General features: G+C 32.7%; 1 protein-coding gene across 2 annotated transcripts; it reads left to right on the top strand.

Annotated features, from left to right (window-relative positions):
• The first annotated feature begins 3,593 nt into the window (after positions 1-3,593).
• Positions 3,594-12,037, top strand: LOC136800747 (uncharacterized). Of its 2 annotated transcripts, none has more exons than XM_067057404.1 (9): positions 3,594-3,883; positions 6,230-6,599; positions 7,172-7,259; positions 7,419-7,512; positions 7,820-8,028; positions 8,267-8,411; positions 8,592-8,681; positions 9,081-9,221; positions 9,530-12,037. In XM_067057404.1, the coding sequence occupies exons 1-9, from the start codon at positions 3,683-3,685 to the stop codon at positions 11,747-11,749; spliced, it is 3,558 nt and encodes a 1,185-aa protein (XP_066913505.1). In that variant the 5' UTR covers positions 3,594-3,682; the 3' UTR covers positions 11,750-12,037. The 2 variants fall into 2 exon arrangements, with proteins under 2 accessions (XP_066913505.1, XP_066913504.1); XM_067057403.1 differs by lacking the exon at positions 3,594-3,883 and adding an exon at positions 4,190-4,482.
• The last annotated feature ends 1,285 nt before the right edge of the window (positions 12,038-13,322 follow it).

The raw sequence follows: 13,322 nt of genomic DNA, 5'->3' as shown, positions 1-13,322 counted from the left end.
TTCATCATATTTTGTTGTGATTAAACAAGGAACTTGGATAAAATGATGAGGCCTGTTATTGTTTTTCCGAATTTTCAAATTATTACAGCTCTTAACAATATAATCTATTTTTATGTTTTTCTTGCTTGAATTTTTGTGGGGCACCCTGTATGCCGACTGTATGCTAGAAAATTGAATATTACATCATTTTTATGTCGTACTTGAATATTCAATGTCAAGCTACTGCAACCGGTTGCTTGCTTGCTATCGATCTTTTTTTCTAACTTCAAACATTTTTTTCTTTAACATTTATTCTAAATATAACTCAAAAATCTGCTTATCATAAAAGAAATTTCTCTGCAGATGCGTGCAGATGTTCTCCTGTTTTTCTCCTTCTTTTCTCTTCTTCTTCTTTTTTTCGTTTCCCAGTCCCCCCTTTATTGTTCTTCAAATTTCATTTCAAATTTTTATGAAAAGAAGAAATGTAAGGTCTATGAATGCACATTTTAACCCTGCTCTGCGTTCTATAACGAAACATTCTGATTCTTCTACTTGCATGAAATTGGGTTTCCTTTAGTAAGGTCTTCTTACTTGCTTTAGATCAAAATCTAAACAGATTTTTAGCATCTATAGTTCTATCCACAAGAAATATTTCAATCTTAAAAACTTGTTATGAGCTGAAAATACTAATCTAAAATTTCAAAAAAATAAAATAAATCAAAGATTTTAAACAATTCCTACAAAAAAATTGAATTATGCCATCTACGATGGAGAGAGAGAGATTGAGTAGAGAAAATGTGCTCTCCATCTTACTGTCTTATTTCTGTTAAGCAAAGAAAAGCCGCAAGGTATGAACAAAAAAACAGAAAGGAACCGGCTTTTGATTATAAGAAAAAAGAGAAATCTTATTAAATGTTCTGAGGTTGTCATAAGGCTTGATGTGTCATCGTATAAGGGTTTATTTACACTTTGAAAGTCCAATTAACATCGTTTTAACATCCATATCAAGCTTTCTCTGTTGATGATCTTTTTCTTATATAAATGTTGTTTGTGAGATGGTATATAACAGCGTTATAACGGAAAAGTAGAGAAAAAAGTAACTCGTATGAAAAAGCATTTTGAGATGTATTTTTTCAAGTTGTATTTTGATGGCATATATAAGTTCTGGTTTGAATTTTGAATTTTCTTTTATATAAAAGAACATTTTACTTAAGATTTTTTTTTTTCAGAAAATTTTTTTCTCTGAAAAAAAAATCTCGAAATAAGCCAAGAGAGAGACATATGGTTAGCTAGAGATGATTGCTTAGACTCACTCGGAAAGTAAAACTTTTTTATGAGTGTTTAATGTTTTGGTTGAGGCTATTCGTATTAAAAATGACGAGAAAAAAAATGTCATGTTATGTTAAAATTTAATAATATAGGTATCAAAATACAAGCATGAAAATGTGTCTAAACACAACCAATTTTTCTTGTATAGCTTTCGTTATATAGCTTATCTTTTTGCTTCTTTAGCTCTAGTTTTGCAAATAGAGAAAGAGAGGTAAAAGTATTGTAGTAGAAAAAAGCAATATCTATTTTTGTTTTGATAAGGTATGTGCGTGGGTGTGATTGTTTTGCAATCTCTGATTTTTGCTTAAAATTATTTTCATCTATCTTATCTTGGAATACGATTTTTCAAAGTTCCAAAATATTGTAAAGTTTCGTTTCGTAGTTTTAGACATTTTAGTTTATAGTTTTAAAATTAGAAAACTATTCTTTCTTTTTGTTTTCACTAACTCGATTTTTTTTGTTTTTCTTTTGTTGAAGAAGAACAGTGAAACACATTGAGCATACTTTGTGAAAAATTTTCATGAAAAGTTTACAATTTTTGTGAATACCTCAATGATAGGGTTTGAAAGGTTGCAAAAAAATGGATATTTAACCATGTTTTACATTGGAAATATACACCCCTGTTAAGTAATACTGGGGTATATAAATACCCTTTTTTATTCTAAAAGCCCTGGAAAATATAACGTAAAACTTTCTGAAATTGGGAAGCACACATCACACAAGCGGTCTTGAAAACATGAAAAAAGTGGTCTCGAGAAGAAAGAAAAAAATAGTTTGTTTACATTTTCTTATAGGAACTTCTCTATGGTGGCCGAGGTGAGACATAAGGTTTTCTTTTAAAAAAACTTTTTTTTTTTACTTTCTTCGTAAAATGAAAAATCTTTTTTATCTGAAAATGATCAGCCGGCTAACTTCAGCTACCAAATTCACAGAAAATTTTGAAAATTTAAAGAATTTAATCGATTGAGGATGTATCGATGTCATTATCTTGCAAAAGATCTGCAAAAGATTCTTAAAAGCATAAAAGAAAATAACACTATTTGAATTTCGTTCTCCTTGTGTTTGAGAGTAATTTCCTGCTCGGGTAACTTAATGCATGTCCCAGAATTGCATTAATTTTTCCGCCCCAGTTCCAGTACTTAAACCATAACAAACTATACATTTTTGGAAGCGTATTTGGATGTAGAATACCGTATTCGGTGTAACTTAAATTCTTTCTCAGTATAATTAGAGATATCTTAGGAAAACCTGATTACGACGTCATGATTGATGACGTCATAAATACAAAAAGTTGAATATCTCGAGAAATATAAATCAAAACTTTATGAAATTTGGATCAGTGATAAAGTACATTGAGATGTTTCAAAAAGTTTTGAAAGTATTACCCAAAATTAATGACGTCAGCAGAAATTGCAGGAATTCTAATTTTTGCGATAAAATGCTGACATCAGCAAATTTTCAGATTTTTTAAAAAATATTCTCCTCCTCTTGACAAGTTCTATCATTGGTCCTAATTTCATAAAGTTTTGAGTATTAGTTCTTGAGATATTCAACTTTTTAAAATTATGACGTCATAAATAATGACGTCATAATCACGTTTTGTTAAAAAAACTCAAATTCTGCTAAGAAAGAATTTAAGTTACACCGAATACGGTATTCTACATCCAAATACGCTTCCAAAAATGTATAGTTTGTTATGGTTTAGGGAATGGAACTGGGGCGGAAAAATTAATGCATTTTTGGGACATGCATTAAGTTACCCGAGTGTTTTATCATTTTGCTCATACATTCTCTTGGCTTTTGAAAGTCTGTTCCTTCGGTCAGACATTGATCTTTTAATGTGAGAAGAAATTCCCTATTGACCTCTAGTTTTTCTTGGAAATTGAATTACGCGTTCAATCATTACAACCATTTTTATTTATATATAAGAAGAAGCTTTTCTTGCTCTGTTCTTGAGTCTTTCCTTTTAAAACTTTCAATATTTTCCGGTATTTAATTTTCTATTCTCGCAAAACTACTTAGATCAATTACTGCAGGAGCTTTTGATGCTTTTGCAGTCTTTTCGTATCAAATAGCTATTCAGAATTCTGATGCAAATTAATCAAAATCAGAAACACATTTCATAATATGTATTATGTTTGTGAGGGTTAGGCTACGTCATATTTTCTTTCGTTTCGAGCGTAAAACTTCTCTTTTCGAGTAAGGCCTAAAAGCCTGGAGCTGTCTTTTGTGTACAGCGTAGACTATGCCACGGTAAATTTTTTAACAGAAATTCTTTTTTTTTTAGAGGAAAATACCAACATATACCTCTAACCTGTCACACACACCGAGGAGGTCAACAAGAAAATGAAGTAAGGTTTCGTCTGTCGATAATATGACCATTCATTCAAAGATGAAGATGCCACTTATTGAAACAAATCCTTCCGTTAACAAATGTCGGACGCCTCCTTTTCCGGATAGCATTGATGTCAAAAGTTCACTCAAGAATGAATTACCGACGAATTTCTTCAAATTTTGGGATCAACAGTTCGTAAAAAACGGCTTCGTACCACAAGCTTTGATTGATAGTACAGATGTGAGTACAGTTTTTTTAATTCTAGATTCTAAATTTATCAAGCCTTTAAATATTTTTTTTTCATACTGTATCCCATTGCTTACCTCTTTCGCGTGTGAAAGGGGAAAACCGCGCCTTATTTCTATTTGATCTCAGTCCTCTCTCACGACCGCGCCCCAATCAATTCCAGTCCTTTTTTAAATGCACTTTCATTTTCGATCTACTCGATAACGGTATTCAAACTCAATAGCGGTCTTGTCAACAAAAATTAAATGGACAAAAGAATCAGGCCGAAAAAAATTAAAAGGGTTGCCTTCACCATTCACGTGAGGTGCAAAAGCCATGAGGCACTCTTCAGCTAAAAGTCTCCCTTTTGCAAAATGGCAGTGATTAGGAATAGAAGAAGGAACTCGAAAACTGGGAGAACTAGATTATCTCGTTGTGGATTATGTGATCCTTGCCTGAAAACAGAAGATTGTGGAAAATGTCGTCAGTGCAAGAATCGTTTATCTGGAAAACAGGCTTGCAAATTTAGAAAATGTCTTTTAATTTCTCAAATTCAAGCTAGCAGAAGAGGTCAAATTGCCTTTGAAAAGGGAATCAGGAAATCTCCTCCAAAGGTATGTACTAGAATGAGTCCTTTTACCTTCCAACAAGAACAGAAGAAAAACAAGTGGAATGAAAGTTTCATTGAAAATATCCCTTTTGCTAATATTTTTATAGTAGAAGACCATTTTGCAAAGCAATACCTAGATACGACGGATCACTGTCAAAACTTTCCCTAGAGCTTTTACACTTGGAACATGGTGGGTTTTTTCGTGTGACTTGGGAAGAGGGTGTTTTTAGGATTGAAAAGAAGAAGAGGGTATAGGAGTTATAATAGACAATATAGATTCAATAAAAGTTGTATAAAGGCACACCTGTGTGAAGCAAGCATATGCAGCTGCATGCTCCACAAATGTTCAAAATTTAAATTCTGAGATTTAAACAAGATTGGAATTTGCGTCTGACGTAATAAAATATACTTATTGATAAAATTTCCTGGAGCATAGCCAATCTCATCTCTACGAAAAACTCACTTTAGGTTTTGTGCAGAAGGAGGTGTAGTTTTTGCAAAGATTTCGTTTGAAACATTTCAATTTGCTTTTTCAGCAAAATATAAAGCATCCCCAGTAGATAAAGTAAATAATATATAACAAAGCAGGATATTCATCTAAAACAGCAGCTTTCTGTGGTTACTTTAACAATTTTATAAGTTTAAAAAGGAAAGTTTCTATTTATTGTGCTTATAACAAGTATGAGTTAGAAGACTATGACCAAAGTATTATTCTTAAAGCAACATTTACTAAGATAAAAAAAGGGAAGGTTTGTAGAATTATTGGATTCTATCATAAAATTCATTTATTGCTATTTGAGAAAATTACTGATGTTTAAAAAATTTCTGCCTTTAGTTTGGGGAGAAGGGGATGAAAACAAAGCTAGATACAATAACTGTGAGCTTGTTTAAAATTTTTTTTTGAATATTTTCCAAAGTTAAGCAGCAAAATAATGATGCTTTAAAATGCCGTGAACATGTTAAAAATTACAAAAAGCTTTTTAAATTTAATAAAAAATACTAAGCTTACAATAACCTAAATCTATGTATCAAAGAAATGAGATGTGAGAGGTATTAAAAACTTTTTCATGCAATCTTTATCCAACAACTGAAAATCAGCTGATCCTCTCTTAAATCAAATGCAATTGAAATAATTGAAAAAAAATTAATTAGATGTGATTTTCAATCAGGAAATCACTCTTGACCTTTTTTGCAAGTCATTATCTAAAATAAAGTAACTCTTTTTAATTATGGCAGATATTCAGTTATTAAGAAAACATCAATCACTTTTTTGAATTAAAAGACTTTTTTTAAACAATGACAGTTTTGTTATTGTTTTATTTAAATCTTTGAAGCTTTTGTTTTTATTGCAAATCATCTGTGTCATTGTATACATGTCTAGTCATAGCACATGGCTTTAAAGGCCAGGGTTAGATTTACATTGAAATTCAAAGAAGTTTCTTTTATAAATCGTTGAATGTCAGATTTACACAGCAGCCTCTAATGGTTAGTTCTTTCAAACTTCTTTCAAAATCTAATAAATTTATGAAACATGTTTGTAGGCTAAAAAGTTTTAATTATTTAAAACAGTAAAATGGCTGTTACACATTACATGAAATAATTCACATTGATATCATTACGCAACATTTAACGTTGTCATTTGTCAATAAAATATGCAAGACTTCAAAGTATAATTATGGTGTCATCAATAGACAATTGCAATGAAAATCTTTTGTGTTTGAATGTTTGTTTATATATTTTATTGTTTTTAGTTTCCGCCAGTGTATATCAACGATAAATGTCATGGAGAGCACAAAAAGACAGTTTGCGAATACCCTTTCAAGGATACAGATACCAATCATAAAATACCCTGTATAGTTGAACCAAAACTTTCGCGACATGAATCAGAAAGTGAACTTCACAAGAACATTGTCTCAGCGTCACAAGATGGATTTTCTGATTTGCCACCGTTTCGAAGTTTCACGTACATGGATGTTGATGTTGGTGTTGACAGTGGTATTGAAGTGAGTCCATTAAAACGAAAGAATCAAAGCGAATCAAACACACCTGTCAAAGTAACCAAAGCCAAAAAAGGAACAAGAAAACTGCAAAGAATTGAACAGCAAAGTTGTGGCTGTAGTAGTAAGTCTTCACAATTTATTTTTATTATTGTTGTCTATACTTTCAAATTAAACTCCAGAAATCCAAGCTGCTAGATGAGGACAAATCGCCTTCCCAGAAGAAACTATAAAGTCAATCTCAAGATATGGAAGTTTTAGTTGTAGCAGTAACTTTCAATACATTATGATTATAATTATATTTTCAGCTTGGATCGCTATTTTCCCGAATGTGTCTAGAGTTATTCATTGCTTCTGTGTTTTTGTAGTTATTATATTCAGTAAAAGTATGAATTTGCTCACTTTTGAATATAAAACAGCAAATTTTAACATGCCTACAACAAAAAAAGTTTTAGTCGGATACCATGTATGTGCAGCCATTTCCAGTTCCATGCAACGAGGCCATTTAAAATCCAACTTGGCAACAAAAAACCTTGACCCTGGATGAATTTAGTATTTTAGAAATAACAAACAAGTAAAACTGAAGAATTATTTCAGGGAACTTTAGGTATGCTGTGTAACTTTTTAAAGGTATTTTGATGGTCTTAAATTGTGCTTTGCAAATGTGCCTTATAATGGATGTGTATTATTTTTTAGTTGACATAGACCAACAGAAGACACCATTTTACACTCACTTGGGAAGTGCACCAACCATTGAAGTTTTGCATGATAATTTATCACAAAGGTATATATTTCTTGAATTGCTTGTTGGTTGCAAGATCAGACAGCAAAAAATTATTTTGAAACTGAAAATTATCTGAGGTTGAGATTGTAAAAATGTTTTTTGGGAAATATGTATTAGGTTCTAAAGACCTTTATTGGATATTTGATATTTATATTATAGGTACAGCGTAGCAAAAGAAGCTATCAAAATACACTTAGTATCACCAACTCAAGTTGAAGGGAAAAATGGAGATGGGTGTCCTCTTGCAAGATGGGTAAGGAATAAATTTTAAAAAGTACAACGTCAAGAAAAAGTCTCACACACTTGTGGCTTATCACCATAGTACTTCTTCTGCATATTAGATAATAAGTTCACACTTTTAGTTTTTTGCTTTTGGGATGGAACTCTCTCCACCGCACAAGGCTTACTTAGAGAAATGCCCAAGGCATACCCTTAAGCAATTTTCGCCTAATGTTAAAAATCTACCAACGCTACACAAAATTAACTACTGTGCATAGAACCAAAAAAACTTACCATACAATGTAGTAGACTCACAATTTGATGTAAATCTTTAATTTTAGGTTGTCCGGCGTTCAGGTCCAGATGAAAAATATCTTGTTGTTGTAAAACAAAATGAAGATCATACATGTCAACATATAGTCACTGTGGTTGTCATTGTGGCATGGGAAGGTATCACTGAAAATTATGCAGATCAAATGTATGAATATCTGACAACAAATTTAAATGAAGCTGGTTTTAGTACTAGGCGCAGATGTGGTACCAATGATAGGTAATAATTTGTATGGTGTTGATGTTGATTTTGTAATTTCTTTTTTCTTTAGTTTTCTCAGCTGGTGATTTGTTTCTTTATTTAAAAATGAAGCGTTGATTTTTAAAGTCCAATATCAGCACAATATGTGTTGTAGTTTTCTCGTGCAACATGATTAAACTGGAACTTGGAATTTCTGTTTTTTTCTTCCTCTTCACTCTTTTTTGCTGACTGTAACAACGCCGCTTCTCATTTTCAGCAAAACATGTATGTGCCAAGGAGCAAATGAAGAATCAAACGGAGCCTCCTTTACTTTTGGATGCTCATGGAGTATGTATTTTGATGGCTGCAAATTTTCCAAAAGTACATCCGCAAGAAAATTTAAAATGCAAAACAGTGTAAAGGTAAGTTAACCTCAAGCTTTTTTAATTTTTGTAGCCCCTTGTTGTAACTTTATTTATAAAGGTCTGCAGCATATATTAAATTTTGCTTTGAACTGGTGAAGAAGTTCTTAAAAATAGAGCAAAGTAAACTGATCAACATTTTTTCTACAATGTACAAGCTAAGAATCATATTAATTTCAGGAAAAATACATGGAATCTGTACTTCAAACCATGGCCACAAATGTATCGCCCCTTCTACGAGTGTTGGCTCCAGAAGCATTCAATAACATGGTAAACACAGAAATTATAATTGAGCTCATCAGAATATATCTTCATCCAGGATGCAGAACAAAATAAGCAGAACAAAACTTTTCACATTCTGCAAGAGCTTTTATAGAAGAGTAGGATAGAGTCTGCTAGAGACTTTTAAAAGTTTACTTTTTCTGATACTTTTTCCACAAAAGATTCTCTGTGACAAGTTTTGATATTTTGAAAAAAGCAATGGGCTACAATTGAACCCTTCTTTGACATTCAGACCACTTTTCTATTAAATATAAGTGTCTGGTTATTAGACAAATGAAGATAAATAATAGTAAAACAAGTTTTTTTTGCGTAAAAACAGCTATTGAAACGCTGCCCTGCTTTTCTAAGATTAAGCCCCATATTAACCTGTTGTTGTTTTTTTTTCAGACAAAATATGAATCTGTTGCTTCCAATTGTCGCATTGGTAACAACACAGATGGCAGACCATTTTCTGGCGTAACATGTTGCTTAGATTTTTGCGCTCATTCTCATAAAGATCAACAAAACATGAACGACGGCACCACTATGGTGAGTACCTTTTGCTTTCTTTTTGAGAAAATAAGATTTTTGTCTTTTTTTGCAGAATGTCTCAGTAAATAGCAAATAAAAACAAAAACCAAACAAACTTACATTTTATAAAGATTGATTGAATTAAAAATTCATGTCTCTTGCTAAATAAAGGCTGTTGCTGTACCAGGCATCAAAATAAAGCTATTTAAACCTATGAATCTGCTAATATTAATAGTTTGAGATACACCAGGTAAAGACACTACAATTAATAACCATAAGAGCATTTATAAAAGAAAAGTGGAAATTACATTCTCATTCTCCTCTAGGTTTGCACTTTACTCAAACCAGAAGAGCAGCGTAATGATGAACAACTCCACGTTCTACCACTTTACCAATTATGTGATCTGCAAGGAACTGTTTTACCTCCAAACTACAATATTCCTGAACATTTCCTCAAAAGTAGCTTACAATCCAAAAAAGATCCTATTGAAGGAAAAGGACGTTACGTATGTCCTCAAGCAGTTAACAAAAAAGCAAAAGAAGAGGAAATTCCATCACCAGCAGAGGATAATAAAGAAAAAGTCAAGTTTGTTAATGAAGAGATCCTACAGAATGTTTTCAATGATAGCATGCAAGCGTTTAATAAGTTTATGAATGGCGATACAGACCAGTTAATCCCTAATAGTATTTGGGATGAGTACCAAAAAGTACCAGATTTTCCTGCAGAAAAACCGATTCACATTAAGACCGAAGATGTTCCCATGTCAAGGACAGATAATGATCCATCAATCACTTTAAAGCAAGAAAATTTAGAAGATTCCGCCCTTACAAAACCAACTATAGTTACTCCTGATATGGGTGGTGTTGCTATAGCCTTGGGGCATGGCTCATTTTTGATTGAATGTGCTAAGAAGGAGTTACATGCTACAACCGCTCTACAAAATCCATCACGAAATCAACCAACACGCCTCAGTATGGTTTTCTATCAACATAAAAAGTTGAATCGTTCACAACATGGATACCACGAATATGCAGAAAAAGCTCAACAGAAACGCCTCAGACAATCTCATGAAGAAACTCTTGTGAATAGTGATGCATCAGAATTTGATAGCCCAATGAAGCAACCAAGCTCGCATCCTGATGTTGCAGCACCAAATGTTTCCATGTCTCATCAACACCATCCTATAGAATCGATCTTTCCTCAGCAAACCATACCGAGCCAAGTGACACCAGTCCCCCCTACAACTGTAACGATTTCAACAAAACCAAACCGGCAAAACACACCACAAAAACACCCTTCCATTTCAACAGTAAACTCATCAAATACTTCTCCGTTTTCATTGCAATTAACACCAAATGGAAATCAATACCATTCTGTAATCTCCCCAACCACATCTCAACCAAGCCAACCACTAATACCAAACAACCGCGCTGCATGCACACCTCCTACTCACCCAAGTGCCGCGTTCAAAGCCAAACAATTGGCGAACCAACAGACTCCAAATCAGTCAAATTCACAAACTCGAAGTCATCCAAGCAATGTTTTCAGAGCTAATTCTTTACCAAATGGTCAAGGTTCTACATTAACGTCACAAGGTGTATCTCAAAACCAACCTAATATTTCAATCCTTTCACCAACAAACAGTAACAGTAATTTTAGTGTTGATAATCTTATATCACCTCCTGTATCACACACAACTGTTCAAGCAATGAATTCATCAGATAATCAACCACAATCTGGTTTAAATGGACACATTATGCATCAGAACAATATGACTTATAATAACCTGCAGAATAATCAACACACTTCACATCAACCGTATATTAACTCATCAGTACCGCAAACAAATTTACCACAACAAATGAACTATAACCCAGCTACTTTTGATCAAAGAGCATACCCAGAGTTTAACCAACCACCGACCACATTGAATTTGAACCATCCACATCAACCTTCAATACACCAAAACAATATAAACAAAGCGCACACTCTACTAGATCACCATCACGAGATCATGAAAACATTTTCAAGTGGTTTGATTGCGTCACCCCAAGAAACCTTTTTATCTCCAGTAAACCCGCTACCTGATGATTTAGTCAAAGCAGTACAGGGCAAAAATGTGCTACCCTCACCAGTAAATGAACACTATAATAACACTTATAATCACCACAATCATCACAATTTTAATAAAAATAGTTCATTTCCACCACCCACATTCAACCCACATATAAATAACATACAAGGTTACCACAATGAACTGCCAAGTAATAAATTTCTGAAACCGCCAGATCCCTATTCAGGACATTTCCAATCAACCCACAACCAACACCCACAACATCATCTGTTAGATATGCATGCAAACATGTTTATGAGGAATTATGCACAGAATGGACATCAAAACTACGCACCTAATCTACCATCTTCAATGATGGGTGGGTTGCCACAGCAACAAATGAAACAACCTATCCATCCCTCTCTTATGAGGAAACACGAGAAAAATTTGTCTGCTTGGCCTGGAGTCTCAAATCAAATGACTCCCTTTTGAAACATTTGATTAGGTTTTATTTTTTGATTGTTGATGTAAATTGTTGTAAATAAAATTATTTTACAATCGACTTCTTTTATTGAGGATTGTGATCTGGTTTTTAGGATATTATGTGGGGACCACACTAGACTGCGCGTATCCCAAGAATTTATTTTGTTATAGGGGATGCGTATCGTGTATGAAATTCTCGTCCGAGAGTTACCTTTACTTTGGGGTAACCAAAATTTGCATAAATTTACATAATTTCGTCACATCCAATCAAAGAAAGAAAAAAATGAAGTCATTGTGCTGTTATTTTCATAATTATCAATTTTCATTCATTGAACAAAGAAAAAAAGTAGTCATTGTATTGCTATGACGCATAATTAAAAAAGAAAAAAGAAAAGACGGGGATAATTTGGGACAGAAATATTTTAGACGATACGCATCCCCTATATCAAATCATATCATCAGAGGGGATGCGTGCAGCCTAGGACCACACGTGCTTAAAATTTAAAAAACTTTACTTTTTGTGGTTTTCTGTTGATTTTTGTGTCCTTTGGAAAAAAATAAGTAGAAACTTTATAAAAGCCTCATCCGAGAAAACAGTTTCGAAAATGACAAATGACTGCTTTTAAATGTTTACTGTCAAACGACGAATTTTCACTGAAATAGCTTAAAAACGCTTAAAAAGCTCTATTTGAGCGATTTTAAGGCGTTTTTAAGCAAAAAACGTAAAAACGTGACCTTTTAAGCGAGTGTGCTACTTCCAAAGGCTCTAATTAGCATATTTCTATGGTGCTGAAGCGATTTAGAGGGTTTAGAACCGGCTGGGAACAGTGATGCGTTGAGCAGCTCTTAGACTCAAAGTTAACCAATAATGTCATTAGCGAAACTTTAAAATTTAGCGCATGGGCTCAACCTATTAATAATTAAAGGGGTAGTTTAGTGTAATAGGTAATGTAATAGGTAATGTTTTTATTGAAAAGGATTTTGAAGCATTGATTTCAATGTATATATTATACTGCAATATTTATTTTGATAGTTTTGCATTTTTTACACTAGTTTTATTCACTGTCTTTTTAGTTGTAGTGTAGATAGACCATTTTTACATATTGATTGATTGATTGATTGATTGATTGATTGATTGATTGATTGATTGATTGATTGATTGATTGATTGATTGATTGATTGATTGATTGATTGATTGATTGATTGATTGATTGATTGATTGATTGATTGATTGATTGATTGATTGATTGATTGATTGATTGATTGATTGATTGATTGATTGATTGATTGATTGATTGATTGATTGATATCATTTAGACAATATAACTTTATTAAAGTATCATTATAGATAGGTCACCAAAAACATTTTTAAACGAATGTAAATATATTTATCTGAGAGGAAAAGGATTTGATTTCCATGCTAAATTCGATTGCATTCAATTCGTCAGTGTTGATTTTCAAACTTGATATTTCCTAAGTCTGCTTGGATATTTTGATGATCCATAAATAATTACTTTAAGGGTATTATAAATGTCTTTGTTCAAAAACCATTTTCGAAGATGTTTTATCTAAGCCATCTAAG

The sequence above is a fragment of the Clytia hemisphaerica genome, unplaced genomic scaffold, assembly GCF_902728285.1.
Source record: "Clytia hemisphaerica strain Z4C2 unplaced genomic scaffold, Clytia hemisphaerica genome assembly, whole genome shotgun sequence".
NCBI lineage: Eukaryota > Metazoa > Cnidaria > Hydrozoa > Leptothecata > Clytiidae > Clytia > Clytia hemisphaerica.
This window is presented reverse-complemented; position numbering and strand designations above follow the sequence as displayed.